Here is a 16,194-nt window from a genome sequence, read left to right on the forward strand (position 1 = left end):
AGCAAAACAAACAACCCTCGCTTTGCCTCGCGTCAAGCTAGCTGACAGGAGTTCAAACTACGCCACACCGGATGTTAGTACAAATGCGTATCCGTTGTTCTCCTCCTTCGAGGGTTTTATTTTGACGGCGTGGCGGGCCGACTGTGCAGTGAAGTGAAAACCAGTCCAGGCAGAGATGAAGCCGCAGACGCGCACTCCGTCGCCGAGTAACAGCAAGTAACGGCAGCGACACTCTCCAGTTCAACAGCTTTTATTTTAAACTTGTTTTTTTTTTTTTTTTTTTTTTTTTTTTTACTTTTGGAGCGGGAGAGGGGTGGGGCGGGGGGAGCAAAGAGACATTTTTTAAATTCTTTATGAAGAATGGGCTGTGCAATATCTGGCTTGGCTGAAAGTGCGGGCTTGGCAGAAAAGATTGTAAGGGATCGTGATGCTGGAGGAGGACTGGGACAACATCCCAGTCGAGGCCAGATTGACATGATCAAGGAGTCCTGGAAAGTTATCAGAGACGACATAGCAAAAGTTGGCATCATAGTCTTTGTCAGGTAAGCTTGTTGGACATTTTCAATTTCAGAGTGAAGTGAGTGGAGAATTCAGATTGCAGATTTCGAGCGAACATCCATCTCTTTGTCCGTTTTCGATGGCCTGGTCGTCAGACAATCGCAGCGCACATAAAGACCGCCACTCGCAATCACATTCACACATGTGGAGAGTTCAGAAACTCTTTTTTTTGTGTGTGTGTGTCACGGTTTGGGTTTACAGGGAAGGACTTCAGGCACATCAAAATTCTCATCACAGTTATTTTGGGTGCTCCCCCTCGCTTCTCACGCAATGGACTATTCCATCTTCTTCACGCGCAGACTTGGTTCAGGAAGAAGGTAGCAAAACAAACTTGTTGGCACGTTGTGAGGACAAGGAAGCAAAGTTTTCCCAGTGGATTCCTTTTTCACGGTGATGCCGGACATGCGTAACCAACAACAAGAAAAGCCAGACGCGCTTGACAGTTGAAGTAGCGCTACTGTCAGTGGCAGCCAAAAAGGATGCAGTCGGGATGAAGTGGAGAGTGGCACAAATATACATTTTTTTGTCAAAATAGTAAATGTTATTAAGTGTTAATTAATGTTCTGATCAATTACAATAAACATTGACATGATAATAGTTCTCAAAAATGCTTTTAAGGACTTTATCGAGAGTTATTTTAAAATTCACACTTTTTTCGTTGATCATAATCCTGAAAAAATATTTTCATACTGTTGATCCTTCCGTGACATCCATGGTTTGAACTTTGTCCCAGAATATTTGTTAAAAGTGAAAAAAGAAAGGCATTCCGGCACCGATATTCTGCCAGAATAAAAACAAAACACATTCAACAAAAAATGCCCCCGGGCCTTGAGTTTGATACCTGTTATTTTGCGCCGTCCATGCTTTTGTTTGCGCTGCCGACATATTTTGTCCAGGCCAACGTCGGGGTGAGCCTGCACTACTTATTGCTCAGAAGTCTGCAGCAATAACATCCAACAAGTTCAGATCACATCTTAATACAACATCACAGGGCCCAGCTGCTGTTTACAGTAATTTATTGATCAGGGTGTGTGTACTTGTATGTGGGTGGACCTTTAATGGCAATTACTTGGCCCATTTTATTAGGTCCAAGCAAGTGAAACACAAGAAAGGTATTGACAAAGGGATGACTTTTGGAAACTTTATTATCAGATAAGAGGAATTATATTAGCATGATTCATGATTATTATTATAGGTGTTATTAATATATCATACCTTCAAAACGTTTGTGCATGTGTACCTAATAATGTGACCAGTGAGCGTCTGGCGCACAAAAAAATGTGAGCGTGTTCACCTCGTCAGAGATGCATTATGGGAGCTGACTAATATCAGGCAGCTCAGCTTGGGTTAGTTATAGTAATATTCTGATTGGATGGCAGCAGATTTTATAAGCGTCAATGACTCGGAAGGCAAAAGAAGAATACAAAGTGATGCGTGTTGACCTCGAGTTACAAAGTAAGAGACGACGGTGGAGGTGGTGGTGGTGGGAGGGGTGTGATCATGACAGCCTGCTCCCCTCAGAGCTTCACCCTCATCTGCTTGATGCTGTCGTCTTGGTAACAGGCTCTTCGAGACCCACCCCGAATGCAAGGACGTCTTCTTCCTGTTCCGAGACGTCAAGGACCTGGAGAGGCTGCGGACCAGCCGGGAACTCAGAGCGCACGGGCTGCGGTGAGTCATGTGGACCGACGTGCAACCCCATAAGGCAGAACTCAATTGCATGACGGGCCGCCGCTGAGCACTAGTGCTGATTATTTTTATTATTCTATTTATTTATTGTATTTATTTATTTATTGGGGCGGGGAGGCGGGTACGCATCATCAACATTATGACTTGAAGTGTTAAAGGTAAATATTCTCAAAATAAAGTGAGGCGCAAGATAAAATGGAATTTCTTTGTGCCAATATTTTGCAAAATTGTCCATCTTCACATTTTTTGCACATGCAGTTGTCACATTCATCCCCGGTTTTTTAATAAGGCACTCTGAAAGGTACTTTGAGGATGTAAGCGTCATAAATATGATAAACAAGGGCGATTTGGGAACAATACAATTTCTACCAGTCCGTAGCCCAGGCACAAAGAATGAATAAAAAATGATTAAATGTTTTTCTTCCGGGTGTCTTATTTTGAAAGACAACCACTTCCGCCTTCGCCTCATTTCCGCTCTTGACTCTGGCTGGTCTTATTCTTGCATCTGCAAAATCCAAGTTAGCCCTCGTAAAATGAACCAAAAACAGTTCACTGGGTAGTTTCTCTGGAAAGGGTAGACAAGACAAGGATGACACAACGGAGAGGTCACAGACTGCCTGCTAAAAGAAAAAGAAAGCTGCTTTGAAAAGAAAATATCAAGATTCATATCGTAGTTTGAGTTCTCTTTGTTTTGAATGCGACCTGACATTTGCAGCAGCAAACCTGTCGGAGAGGCTGCAACAAAAAAAAAAAAGGTTGAAAAGATCCCACTTTCAGTGACTACAAGAAGAATAAATGAAATAGCAGTGGACATCGAGCGTATTTACTTGAGAGGATAACTATCCATTATGGTGAGTTTTTTCATGCATTTAACATTCATTTTTAAGACAATCGTGTGAATTTAATTTTTCCGTGTGCGTGTGGCATTCATTGCCTTAGAACGCAGGTGTCATGACGTGCGCGCCAAATGCGTGAAGGCAAATCATGTGTGTCAACTTCCATGATTGTACCAAAATTTCAACTTTTCATATAATAAGTAACGTTGAGAAATTCCAAGAATTTTTGACGGTTGAAAAGCTCAGTGATGGCTTGGTTCTCGACCACAATCTGCTCCAGCAAACGGTTGATGATTTGTGATTTGTTCGAAAACCGTATCGATGTTTCCCATTACAATGAATGGAAAAAGAAATAATGCGTTCCAAGCCTAAAAGAAGTCTTTTTAAATCTTTTTTTTTTTAGCTTTTCCTGCTAATAAACTGCATAGTAGAAATACATGTAAAGTTTAAATACTTTATATAATAAAATAATTTAAGAAATATATTTATTTTTTTGCTTAAAATATATGCTTTAGTAGCAGAGTACGCTAGGCTGGGAGTGCATTGCCGTATCTGTAGCGACTTGGCCCACAGCCTTGTAAACTTTTTTTTATTAACAAAAGTGCACAATAACTTTAAACAAGCAACTTCCCTTATTTGGAACCATGATTGGGGTGAATACGGTAGTCCTCGATGAGAAGAAAAACAACAGTCACTACCACAACACATCTGGGTACAGAGGCTGTGTTATACAGAATAACAAAAGTGCGCTGGTTGCACCGTACGCGTCATGTCATTTTCGGGTTTTTATCTGGGGAGGGGGGGGGGTGTCCGAATTGACAATAACAAAGCCCGAAGTGGGTGGGTCAGCTGCTTGCGCCGCGCGCATTATGTTATTTCCGGGTTTTGTCGGGGGCGTTCGAGTACCGATTTTCGTTCGAAATCAGGGACGTTTGAGAACTGAGGCTTTACAGTACTTCATAAATTTTGTGTGTAGTACATATGATGAGTTGATTTTTTATGGTTTCACAGTCATAACGGCTCTCTGAGGGAAACGGTAACTTCAATGTGGCCCATTGCAAAAATGAGTTTACCAAAACTCGTGTCAGAACAGCCAGCAAGCAGCTCGCAACCCGCGTGCACCTCTTTGTCTGGCCTTGGTGAGGCTTGTGGCATTTTGGACTCGGTCTTAAGAGGCTTCACACTAGGATTAATACGGCCTTCGTCATTCCATTCCACTCTTTGTGAAAATGCCGGTTTTGTACAACTTTCACCGAAAATACAAAAATGCAACTCGATTAGGAGCGGGTTATTTTCTGGCGACGTCTTCCTCTCGGGACGTCACTTTTCATTGAACGAGATGAAACATGAAGTCACGTCGCATGCTGTGCCGTGCAAGTTTCCGGTTAATTATAACTTTCCAGTTCAGTGGCGACGGAGCGTTGCCACTTTCTTCCCGGTGTGTCTGAAGGCGGCCTGTGGAGATGAAGGTGCAAAAGCTGGAATTGCATTGTGGGAGATACACACAGACACTTGCGCGAGTTTGAACGCAATGGATGGATGCTCAATTCTAATCATGTCGCCATTTGAGCTGCTGGAGTATGAAATACGAGCAGGCAAGTTGATCGCGACGGCTCGTTTCTCCTCTCTTTCAGCGTCATGTCCTTTATCGAGAAAAGCGTGGCCAGGTTGGAGCAACTGGAGCGACTGGAGGCGCTGGCCGTGGAGCTGGGGAAAAGCCATTACCACTACAGCGCCCCTCCCAAATATTACGACGTAAGACGACGATTTGTTCTTTTGATCAGAGTAATCAATGTGCAGTGAAGGACAAAGGATGATGACATTTTTCTTTAAAACTTTTTTTTATTTGCATCATGATTGTATGTTTTGTGGTCAAAGGGCAAATCTATCTCTTGTATCTAAAGGGCATACTAGCCATCCATTTTCTGAGGTGCTTATCCTCACAAGGGTCTCGGGAGCACCGGAGCCTGTCCCAGCTATTTTCGAATAGGAGGCGGGTTACACCCAGAACTGGTTGCCAGCCAATCGCAGGGCAGGCACATTTAGGTCAACAAGAAGGCCTTAGTAGTACTGACCAAGTAGTACTGACTGTTTTTTTTAATTACATCTCATATCATCTTTCAGTATGTCGGAGCAGAATTCATCAGTGCCGTGCAGCCCATCTTGAAGGACAGATGGACCGCTGAGCTGGAGGAGGCATGGAAGGTAAAACATTAACGGCGCACGTAACAGCACTTTGACGAAAACGGACACACACTTATCTTTGGGGCAGTTTGACCCCTTTACAAATCATGTTAAATGATTTGAAGTTAACGCAGCTGGCGGGAAACTGGGGGGTTGTGTGCTGATGTAATGTTAATATAGAACCTGTGCACCTACATCACGTGATTGGCCGTACTGCACTGCTGGTCTAGCAAAGCATTGTTCAATGCTAAGTCGGTTGGAGACAACACGAAAATATGTCTTATATAGCACGACGCCCAGAGTTTTGTCCGATACCGTTAAACATTTAGAAGGTGATAATAAGTGAAGGTAAGTCGAAAAATGAGAGACACTTGGCACAAAGGACCCATATTTAATGCTGAAGTCGATGTTTTCGCCTTTAAGAAATTGGACTGTTAACCCGCTTCCGCTCGTCTTGGACAACAGAATATACGCATGGATCTGGTGAGTTAGTCGTTGAGATTTGCACGGAAGAGTTTGAAAGCGTATAAAAAAGTCTGGACCCATACAAATACTTTGTTGCTGGAGCTGTTCTCAATCAAGCATAAATCCCAGATAGTCATGGAGCCACTCAGATTTTTTTCAATACAAATACCAATATTTAAATAAATGATCCCTGGTTTTACACAAACTAAAACAAAAACAAAATTTAGGACAGCGTAAACGGAAGCGGATCCCTGCCACATGTTAACCTCCGTCAACCTATCTGCGACAGATGTTTTTTTTTTTTTTTTAAATATGCATTGTTCTCAAATGAGTCCAATGCATATTTAAAAAAAAAAAAAGAAAGGAAAATAAACTGCTGGGATAGGCTTCATCCCCTGTACACGGAAGCATGTTCCGGCCACACGTTGACCTATTTATTTTCTTTCCCTCAAGCGGTCTCGTCTGTTTATACTAGTTTTACCTGTGGGAAGGTAGCTCGTTGTTCCTTCGTGTTAACCAAAATTCCAGCTTCGTTGCATTGCTGGACATTGCTTGAACACTCGGGAGGATGGATTTGCTCTTCATGTTTTTCCAAAAGACCCTGTTCGTCGTGAAAAATGGATTGCACAGGTGCAAAGGACGAGAGCTTCGTGCGTTCCAAATGACAGGTTGGTGTGTATACAGTTTCTAAAAAAAAAAAACAAAAATTGGCGGGGGGGGGGGCGTAATCCGTAAGTCAGGGGTGCTAATTGTGTCGATGTGCGCATCGGAAGGCTTCTGTTCATCAGCCACAGAAGGACGGCCTCCACAGGCCTTGTGAATCGCCACTGGCCGCCGAGCCGCCCTTATCAACAAGCTTTGGCCGGGGGGGTGGGTCGTCGCGGCGCCAGGCCGTGGTGGCTCATATCTGCCCCAGAAGTGGCTCGGACAAGGAGGCGGTTTGGCCGCGGCTTTGTTTTTAATCACCGCCGTGCGGCGGTGGTTTGGCCGTGATCCGCACACCATCTAAATATGGCTTGAAACGATAGGGTAATATTGCCTCGGTAACTTCACTCGGTTGTGTGATGTTCTCTTCTCCGAAAGAGCTTCCTTGTCTGAAGGGGCGTGTTCGTCGACCCATAGTAGGGGCCACCGCGTGTTTTCAATGGCGAATGTCCGGGGTGATGTCACGGGTAGGCCACTTGGATGTCAAATGACACTTCCGCAACTTTGCGCATGGATGACGCGCTATCCGCTCATATAAGACATTGAAGTGAAAAATGTTAGATGTATTTGTCATTACAATATTCATTTTAGAATGTTTATAGGCAGTTAGGCTTTAAAACATGTCAGAACTCCAATTCTGGCTTTACCCAGGATGTGCTGCCCTCTTGTGGTCTAAAGACTTGTTCCCGTGTGTGATCCAGACCCTGTTTCAGTACGTGACCCGCCTGATGAAGCAAGGCTATGAGGAGGAGGAGGACAGACAGAACCAGCCAGCAGACAAGAGGAACACGACGGCGCTCTGAGAGACCCACTCAAACTCTCAGAGACATGTGCGCTTCTACAGCAGAATGGACCCAAACACTGCGATTTTTCTAAATATAGCACTTTATTTGTCAACTCAAAATCTGCTGCGGGCCTGACCGGCACGCTAAGGATTCTTTGTAACTCAAATGCGCCTTTCAACACAGCTGAAACTTGTACAAACAGTTCTGTACAATTCAGCTCCATCCTCAAATCTGATTTACATCTTCGGCAGACAAAGTAAGAAGAGTTCAGCTTTCCGTCTTACGCGGGAGGTTACAAGCATTGTTCTCATTACCTGATAAAAAATAAAACTACAGAGATGAAATGTGATATTAGTTTCCACGCAACTGCCTGAATATCAATCCACTGAAAAACATCCCTCCAAAGAAACAATTTCATATCCAAAAAGAGTCTGCTTTGACAATCCTAAATTGAACATAAATAGGCAACGCAGCCATACAACAGACGAAAGGGCGACGTGACGGATGGCACGGACGCGGCTCCAGACGTCAATTTGTGCAGCGGAAGAAAGAAATCCTCGCAGATGGCACCGAACAGTCATTGACGACACCAGACGGCGGCAGAATATCCAAGGGGTGACTGGGTGGGTGGGTGAGCACGGTTTGTGGGGGGGTGGGTTGGACTGACTGGGGTGGGACACGCTCCCATCTTCTCAAAATGGGAACGACCTCAGTTCGTGAGCCTCTTTGAGTCCACAGCGTCGCTCACTGGGTGGCTTTGGGCTTCTTGCTTTTGCTCTTCTTGTCTTTCTTTTTCAGGCCGTCGATGTGCGCTCGCAGGAGGTTGGAGTACGCCTGCAAATAGTCGGGCTGATCATTATACATTAATCAATTAGAAATCATCATTATCGGTGGCTGTTGGCATGACATTGAAGTAAAGCATTTATTTATACTTGACAATAAGTGGACACCCAGTAAGCTAACCAAAACCAAGTCTCCTAATTTTCCCACACTACAGAAGATTTAAATAATAGAGCAAGATTTTTTCGATAACCTAATTTTTTTGTTACCAGACGATTGTAAGTGGAGGTACCACTGAATGTTGTTTTCAACCAAGTACTCATCCAATGAAAGGATGAAGGAACTGGAGAGCTACTCCTTGTCCCACTGCTATGCTCGATCTTGTGGCCGTATCAACTCAACTCGATCAAAAAAAAAAAATCTACAGAAGGAGAATTGACAAAGAAATCAAATGTACCATCTGAAACTTGATTACTTCTTTGGTGCTGACCTGCAAAGAAAAACGGGTACAATTTGAGGGAAAGGAGCACGAAGCAGGCTGGAGAGCACTAACAGGTCCTTGAAATTCATCAATAAGCTCACCACTGTGCTGATTTTCTTCTTGCCGTCAGAAGCCCTGAGAAGACATTTGTTGTCTGCGGGCTCAAATGACTCCGAGTGGCCTTTTCTGGGCACCGGCTTGGTCCTCCCATCATCTGGAACGCGTCACAACGTTGTACATTCAATTGCCAGCATGTGTTTTCACACCACTTTTTACAGACATTGACCACAAAGTCCTTTTGCACTTCTGTTTAAACTCAATAACTACCGTCATTTCCGGCCTACAAGCCGCGGCATTTTTCACAGGCTTTCAACCCTGCGGTTTATGCGGTGATGCGGCTAATTGTTGCATTTTTTCCTAACGGCCGCAAGGTGGCACTCGAGCGGAAAGGGTAAAAATGAGACCGGTGGAATATACGTGCCGAGGAAGTGACTTTTACCGGCCCTGTTAGCGCTGCGCTAGCGTGTTGCCGCTGTTATTGGCATGTTTCAGTGATATTTACCGGTAAGTTATTTTAACAGACCCTGTTGCTGCTAGCGCGGCGCTAGCGTTAAAACTCTGTGTACAGTCTTTGTAAATATCTCACGTTTCAATGTGGGGACTTGCGGCTTTCACACAGCTGCAGCGTATTTATGTACCAAATGGCATTTCCTTTACAAATGTACTGTATTTTCCCCAGTATAAGGTGCACCTCCAATGAATGGCCTATTTTAAAACATTTCCCATATACTGTACAAGGCGCACCGCATTATTGGGCACATAGAATAGACGCGACAGTGGAGGCTGGGGTCATGTTATGCACCCATTAGATGGAGGTGCACTAAAGCCTCAATATTGATCGACACATAAGGCGCACCGCCGGCTTTTGAGAAAATTAAAGGCTTTTAGGTGCGCCTTATAGTGCGGAAAATACGGTACTCCGTGAGTCTTGTAACCGGGTACGCTCTGTAGGACTATAATTATGGTAGATTTTTTTCCTCAGGCAATAATGCAAGTACAAACTGTGTCCCAAAAACAAGCACTGTGAATATTAAAATTTAATACAACTTTAGTAGCATTCAAATGTGTAACGTTGAGCAGAGTCACAGATGTATCTCATGCATGCATTCCATCTTTTAAAAGGGCACTAAACCCCAGATGTAAAAACCTGATATATTTCAAATGTGCATACATTCTTTATCTGATGTGATTCCCGTCAATTTACAAAGTATTACAGTAATTCTAAAAAAAAAAATACATTTAAAAGGCAGCATTTACTCACCTACGGGGGCTTCCATTCTACATCGTTTCGTGTGTAAAAGTCGCGAGAATGTGACATGCAATCAGTTCTTGCTTCTGGTCTGCTTTGTTTACAGACAAAACTAGACAGGGGTCTCAAATATTCAGCAACCGCCACAAAAAATTGTTCATACTAAGCATTACGATAACTCAGCACCGCTAACTTGAAATTAAAACATCATCAAAAGTACATCAATTCCTTGTTGGGCCTGTGCTCTCAAGTCGGTCCTCGTAGCGCGTGGGCGAAGCGTTACTGCAATCCTGAATATGAACAACCATTGCAGCGGGTGCTGAATATTTACCAACTGTCTGTTTTTTTTTTCAGGAAATAAAGGTGGCCCGACACTTGTCATTGTGGCACCTTGCTTGACAGCAGTGTATACCATCATCACATACTGTTGCCACAAAGATACTTTACAGATTTAAGAAAACGAATCAGATCAGGAAACGCACATTTACAATAGAATAAAAACATTGGAAATCTAGGAATAAGTTCCCCTTTAACACACACGTGTCATAAGAATAAAAAGTTTATATCAATTTAAAAACAAAAAAAAAAAACTAACTGTGACTACAGTGTCAACGTATATGGTGACAATTCACCTAAACGTGAACTGATGAACAAGAGTTAGGACAACTTTCGTAATATTTTCCAGACTTGTACAAGTCAAATCTGAATCGCGTCTTGTGAGAGCTCTTTTGAGCGAGGCACGGAACGCATCAGATACACAAACTAAGTTTGTCTATGCTTTTCAATTTAACTGAAAATCAGTGCATGTTTTATGGCTCATTTATGCAAGAACTAAAAAAATTCCTTTGGATTTACACACTTTTTCCTCCCGCCGTACGTTAATGTTCGGAGGGTGGCATTGGCCAGGGGATGAAAAGTGCCTGCTTTCCTCTAAAAACATCTGACATTCACACCAAAGTGTTCAGTCTTTGTTTAAGGAGATCAGAGAATTGGGTTTCTCATAGTTTGAGTCTCTCTCAAACTGAAAGAGACAAAATTTGGGAAAATATCAGGCATGCTGCAATCTGCCTATTACAGAGATCTGGCAGTGTGTTCATCTCCCTGACTAACGCCTTTCTTTCCCAATGGCCGAGTTTAGACGGACGACCAGCTCCAAAAGAGTCCCGGTGCTGTTCTGCTCCGTTTCCAAATTGAGGAAATTATCGCATCGGGATCAAATGATTGACCAGTGCAGTGGGAATCCACGTTCCAGATTGCAAGCAGCTGGCCTACTTACACTTTTTCAAAGTGATGACAACACTGCCGGAGGATCTGCACTTCTGGAACAAACGTGTGAGCTCTGTGAGGAACTACAAGAAACAAGAAATCAGACAGATGCTTGTTCATCGTGACCGATAGCAAAGACTTTGACCTAACTAATATTGTCACAAGAAACTGCCAGTATCAACCTTGTCGTATTTTCATCATGTCCTTGAAACATTAATTCAGAACGAATTGAGATATACTTTTTTCAAACACTTGAAGGCAACGTTTAACTATATATTTTTGTAATATTCAGAGTTCCACTTGATACAGTGCACGCTTGGTGGGACCAGACTGTGCTCATATGGCTAATCAATGAGGCTTGTGTCCAACTCTCTTGGACTTCGTCAGCTTAATTTACGATTATCGACAATAACGCAGACATTAGAATGAAATGAACATCGGTTCTTACCGAGTCGTTTTCGAGCAGCACCATGTTCGCGACTCCAAATGAGACGTAGCGTTAGCTTAGTGGCCGGTCTAGAGGAACACGTCCTACTAGTGCTTTTCACTTCCTAAAGGGAAAAAAAAAAAAAAAAAAAGATAAACACTTCCTCTGTCCCTCCCCTTTTTCCAACTTCACTTCCGTCGATCTCGCATTGGTTGACCACAGCGCCGACCTGTGGTACGGAGCGCATAACTCCATTAAACCCAGTCTCAGCCTCTTCTCTTGGAGAATAACTACAATGTGGTTCTGGGTGTGCAATATTATGACTCAAATTCCTAGCATGCAGCCAAACATGGCCGCAAAATGGCCATCTGCACATTCAATTTGAATCAATCTTAATGAAAGACAAATCATGTAACAGTACCTTCTGTAATTGTTTATTCCAGGTGTTGACACAGTCAGTGGCAATACAAAAAAAAGAGGTGAGAGTTCCTACAGGATAGCTTATGAAGAACAGAGTGAGAGAACTAATGCACCTAATTAATTTAAATTTCTGATATAAAGATAGATTTCAAATCATAGACTGTTAAGTATCAAGAAGCTTCATCACGCCGTCATGGTGACAGCGCACAGTCTGGGTGGCGGCCCAGGTCAGTGAGCCGCACTGCAAAATCAGAGTACCAGTCCCTGTGGAACACCACCTGGAGTTGGGCCTGCACGGCTTTGCTCTTCCACACGGGGTGAGGAGCGTCCTGGGAAATCACCAGACCCACTCCAGCTGTGGTCAGGAAGTAGTCACCGTCCCAGTTGGAGGTGCCTGCGTCCCAGCGACCCCGTTAATAATTGATCAGACGCGGCCTCCGAGGCAAAGGTCGGCGACTCACCGATGTAGGCCGCTTTGTCGGTCACCATGTATTTGTTGTGGTTGACTCGACTAAAGGGAATGTTTGTCTGGTTTCTGACAGGCAGGACGTACAACTTCTAAAAAGCAACAACAAATAGTGAAAAGTCATTATTCTTTTAAGAACAAAAAAAAAATCTGATTGTTGCATATTAAAATGAAATTTTAAATTTTTAATGGTTTTAAAATTGTGTTTGTGTGTATGAATGAGGGGCACCATGACAAATATGCAGATATGTTAGGGTGTCTCTTATTCTGGTGAAACATTTGTAAAATGGCTTTTTTGGGGGGGTATTCAACACAAATTTCACACTTGTATGCACATTTGAAACAGAAATAAATAAAAAGGGGGGAAAAAGTCACTTGCCCAGGAAAACTGAATGGAGGTACTAAGCTTATTTCAAGCATGACCTGGCAATGCCTGGTCCAAGTTTGGAGTTTTTAAAATGAATTCAATATACATTCTTTTTTTTTTTTTTTTTAATTGGGCTTGATTTGAATCAGAATTTTCTCTAGGTTTTATTGTACTTTTTATTTCTCTAAAACAGGATGCTGTTCCTTACAACTTGAATGCTGATGTGCTCCTTGAAGCTGTCCAAGGAGGCGAGGGACTGCAGGAACGGCAGCATCCCCGGGAAGGAGTTGGCCCAGCAGCTGACGAGCATTCGGATCTTAATCCTCCTGTCGAACGCTGCTGTCCTGATGGCGTTGTCAATAACGGGCCAGTATCTGCAAGAAAAACAGGGAAGAAACCAAAATGGTGCGTACCTTGATTGACTAATTTATATAATTTGATTGACATGGTATTTTTTTAAACTATTGTTGTTCACCTTTTCGGGCGTTGAAAGCGTATGCTGGGGGTATAGTCCATAACGGCTATGTCGATGAAGTGTTGAGCTCCTGAGATGATGGAGACGATGGCATCCAGGTCCTGTGTCCTTGATTGAGGGCAGAATTGTGGTGGGGAGCTCTTGATACAAATAACAGAAGTTACTGTCATATATTGAAAAAAAATAATAATAAAGCTACATTTAGGGCTTCATCCTGAAAGGAAAAAAAAATGGAACTCAAGACAGAAACTGACTGCAATGTAGACTCTACTGGTGATGTTATCCTCTTTCACCACAAGGGGGTGCTCCTTATTGATATTAGTGTCAAAGGTGGGAGGCCAGTGCACCGGAAGAGAGCTGTTGGACTCTCCCATCACCCAGTAAGACAGGAAGATCTTATGGAGGTCCCTTGCTAGACTGGAGCAGTTGTAGATGACCACGCCCACTTCTTTCACCTACACAGCCGCAGGTGCGCTTAAACGGCTCACACTTAAGCGATTAAAGTTAAATAAAGCAGCTTTACCTGCGTCAGAGCCCTCCAGTCCATGTTGGCGCTACCTACAAACACATGCTGCCTGTCCACAATCCAGAACTTGCTGTGCAGCACGCCGTTTGTCAAGCGTCCAAAATTCACCTTCCGTACCTGAACTCCTGCAGAAGATAAACGAAGGGATGGATGTGAGAAACTGGATTGTTATCAAAAGCATCGCGCTCCAGTCAGATACCTTTTTCTTCCAGGACATCTAAATCAGTGGAGTTGGTGGTGAGCGACGGAACGCTGGTCACCACTTGGACTGACACGTTCCTGGACGGAAGAGATTGAAGTTGCTTGAGGATTTCCCGTCCCTGTTGCCAAAGAGTTTGGTGTCAGTATGACATCTGGAGAGAAGTAACAAATATTTCACTCACAGGTCTATCGGAGGAAGAGTTGATGTTGATGTCGTCCCCGGTCAATGTCCAGTAAAAGGAGACCACTTCCAGGTTTTGCGTTGCTATGGAGAGAAGCTCCTTCCAAGCCTTCTCCAAAGGGATCCCGAATGTTGCGTTGCCTTTGTATTGCACATGTTGAGGAATACTTTCCACAAGGGCCATACTGAAAAAAAATATTATTAAATGCAAGCACGCGGTCCTTTAAAATGGTCACACATTGCAAAGCAACCAGGAAAATGTTCCTAAAACCCGTACAAGGCAGTCATTGAGTACTTCTAGAGTTAGAAAATGAACCTCAGAAAATAAACATTGTAATACATGCAATACAACAGACTTGTAAACCATCCATCCATCAATTTTCTTAGCCGCTTATCCTCACAAGGTTCACGGGAGTGCTGGGGCCTATCCTGGCTGTCAACGGGCAGGAGGCGGGGTTCACCCTGAACTGGTTGCCAGCCAATCGCAGGGAACATTGAGACAAACAGCCGCACTCACAAACACACTTAGGGGCAATTTAGAGTGTCCAATTAATGTTGCATGTTTTTGGGATGTGGGAGGAAACCGGAGTGCCTGGAGAAAACTCCCACACGCACGGGGAGAGCATGCAAATTCCACACAGGGATCAAACCCTCGACCTCAGAACTGTGAGGCCACCATTATACAGCTGCTCCACCGTGCTGCCCAGCATTTAGCTATTATGCTGCACCGAAATGGAATAAGTTGCCAACAGACGTGAGGTCAGCCCCAAGTGTGAATGTTTTTAAATCCAACTTGAAAAGCCTTCTTTTTTTCTCATGCTTTTTAGAATATATCCACTTTTTGATCATATTACTTGCACTGTATGCAGTTTTAACTGTCTTCTTAAAAATATTTGGTCATTTTTATTGTTTATATCGCACTTTAAATGTTTTTATCTCTTTGTCTTCAAATGCCTTTAATCATGTAAAGCACAGTGAGTTACCTCGTGTATGAAATGCACTATACAAATAAATTTGCTTCGCTTTGCCCAGTTCAGTTTTCTGTCATTATATTTTCATTCATGAATATGCTTGTGCTCATGCTGTTTAATTCTAACCGATTAGGGATTATTATATTGCTAATTGACAGGGATTTTCGCTCGTTACAATAAATTCTCTCTTGACATTTTCCCATCCCCTTTTATATCTGAAATAAAATGGCTGCAAAGAAAATGATTTTAATAATGCTTGTCACCTGCACTGGTCCATAGGGGCATTAGGATCATCAGTATTTTGAGGACTTGGGTGGGTCCGGAGTCTTCCCAGCACTGCAGTAGCAAGCAGGGCACCCAGGATGCTCATACAGGCCATAATCAGGATTAAAGTCATACAACGGCTTAACTCCTGACATGAAAAATAAAAACCTTAACAGTTAAAAGCAAACAACCCAAAAATAAACAAAACAAACAACAACAAATAACACTGAAAGGATAATTGTAGAATTGACGACAGCATACCTTTTTTCTTGTAACCAAACTGTCGTGATGTTTGTATCGTATGGAGATTTTCATCCTTTCATACACAAGTGGTCTAACAGAGTCGAGGAGAAAAAAAGTAAAGCTGTGACCGTGGATCAAAAAGACACGAAAAAAAGCAAAATTCTTCTTCAGAGGTTCAACTCACAAGAACACAAAGTGTCCAACTTGAAAGAATGGAAAACAATTGTGCTTCTTCTGCTTTATCTTTAATGTAAAGCAGATCTTAGTTCCCCTTTTTTGTGTGCACATTTTCAATTCACATTGTCATTGCTTGAAACAGAAACAAGTACATCATGACATTTATCCATCTTTGCTTGCTGAATTTATTTGAAAAACACCCTCATGATTGCTCGACACAATAACCAAACATAAAAACACAAATAAGACGACTAAATGCCAACGCCATTTAGCAACAAAACAGTAATGAAACAGACTGACACACTATGTTTACATCTCAGCTTTGTACAGTTATGAGGGCTTCGTTAGGATTAAACCCAACTATCCCATCAAGGAAGATTAGCAGCAACGCGTCAGACATTCACTTGTAAACAGCTTG

General features: G+C 43.0%; 3 protein-coding genes across 3 annotated transcripts; 1 reads left to right on the top strand and 2 right to left on the bottom strand.

Annotated features, from left to right (window-relative positions):
* Positions 1–224: 224 nt before the first annotated feature.
* On the top strand, positions 225–7,250 carry xgb (x globin). The gene is made up of 5 exons (XM_061844746.1): positions 225–542; positions 2,122–2,229; positions 4,718–4,838; positions 5,208–5,288; positions 7,139–7,250. The coding sequence occupies exons 1-5, from the start codon at positions 361–363 to the stop codon at positions 7,238–7,240; spliced, it is 594 nt and encodes a 197-aa protein (XP_061700730.1). The 5' UTR covers positions 225–360; the 3' UTR covers positions 7,241–7,250.
* A 136-nt stretch (positions 7,251–7,386) lies between these two features.
* On the bottom strand, positions 7,387–11,666 carry srp14 (signal recognition particle 14). The gene is made up of 5 exons (XM_061844747.1): positions 11,507–11,666; positions 11,069–11,141; positions 8,585–8,697; positions 8,460–8,492; positions 7,387–8,056 (listed from the first exon to the last, which is right to left on the bottom strand). The coding sequence occupies exons 1-5, from the start codon at positions 11,528–11,530 to the stop codon at positions 7,967–7,969; spliced, it is 333 nt and encodes a 110-aa protein (XP_061700731.1). The 5' UTR covers positions 11,531–11,666; the 3' UTR covers positions 7,387–7,966.
* A 237-nt stretch (positions 11,667–11,903) lies between these two features.
* LOC133513714 (5'-3' exonuclease PLD4) lies at positions 11,904–15,888 on the bottom strand. Its single transcript, XM_061844739.1, has 11 exons — positions 15,784–15,888; positions 15,618–15,690; positions 15,356–15,504; positions 14,123–14,306; positions 13,939–14,059; positions 13,737–13,864; positions 13,468–13,668; positions 13,214–13,353; positions 12,947–13,112; positions 12,367–12,463; positions 11,904–12,299 (listed from the first exon to the last, which is right to left on the bottom strand). Exons 1-11 carry the CDS (start codon positions 15,885–15,887, stop codon positions 12,097–12,099), a joined length of 1,566 nt encoding a protein of 521 aa, XP_061700723.1. The 5' UTR covers position 15,888; the 3' UTR covers positions 11,904–12,096.
* Between the last annotated feature and the right edge of the window lie 306 nt (positions 15,889–16,194).

Source organism: Syngnathoides biaculeatus, chromosome 15 (genome assembly GCF_019802595.1).
Source record: "Syngnathoides biaculeatus isolate LvHL_M chromosome 15, ASM1980259v1, whole genome shotgun sequence".
Taxonomy (NCBI): Eukaryota; Metazoa; Chordata; class Actinopteri; order Syngnathiformes; family Syngnathidae; genus Syngnathoides; species Syngnathoides biaculeatus.

Excerpts from the sequence above, each read along its gene's own strand:
- srp14 (XM_061844747.1), bottom strand. The coding sequence starts at position 11,530 with ATGGTGCTGCTCGAAAACGACTCG. Across the intron at positions 8,698-11,068 it reads TGTCATCACTTTGAAAAAGT|ATGATGGGAGGACCAAGCCG; the intron begins GTAAGTAGGCCA and ends GACGCGTTCCAG. Across the intron at positions 8,493-8,584 it reads AGAAGAAAATCAGCACAGTG|GTCAGCACCAAAGAAGTAAT; the intron begins GTGAGCTTATTG and ends TTTTCTTTGCAG.
- xgb (XM_061844746.1), top strand. The coding sequence starts at position 361 with ATGGGCTGTGCAATATCTGGCTTGGCTGAAAGTGCGGGCTTGGCAGAA. Across the intron at positions 4,839-5,207 it reads CCCCTCCCAAATATTACGAC|TATGTCGGAGCAGAATTCAT; the intron begins GTAAGACGACGA and ends ATCATCTTTCAG. Across the intron at positions 5,289-7,138 it reads AGCTGGAGGAGGCATGGAAG|ACCCTGTTTCAGTACGTGAC; the intron begins GTAAAACATTAA and ends TGTGTGATCCAG.
- LOC133513714 (XM_061844739.1), bottom strand. The coding sequence starts at position 15,887 with ATGTGCACACAAAAAAGGGGAACTAAGATCTGCTTTACATTAAAGATA. Across the intron at positions 15,691-15,783 it reads GTTGGACACTTTGTGTTCTT|ACCACTTGTGTATGAAAGGA; the intron begins GTGAGTTGAACC and ends CGACTCTGTTAG. Across the intron at positions 13,669-13,736 it reads ACTGGAGGGCTCTGACGCAG|GTGAAAGAAGTGGGCGTGGT; the intron begins GTAAAGCTGCTT and ends GCGGCTGTGTAG.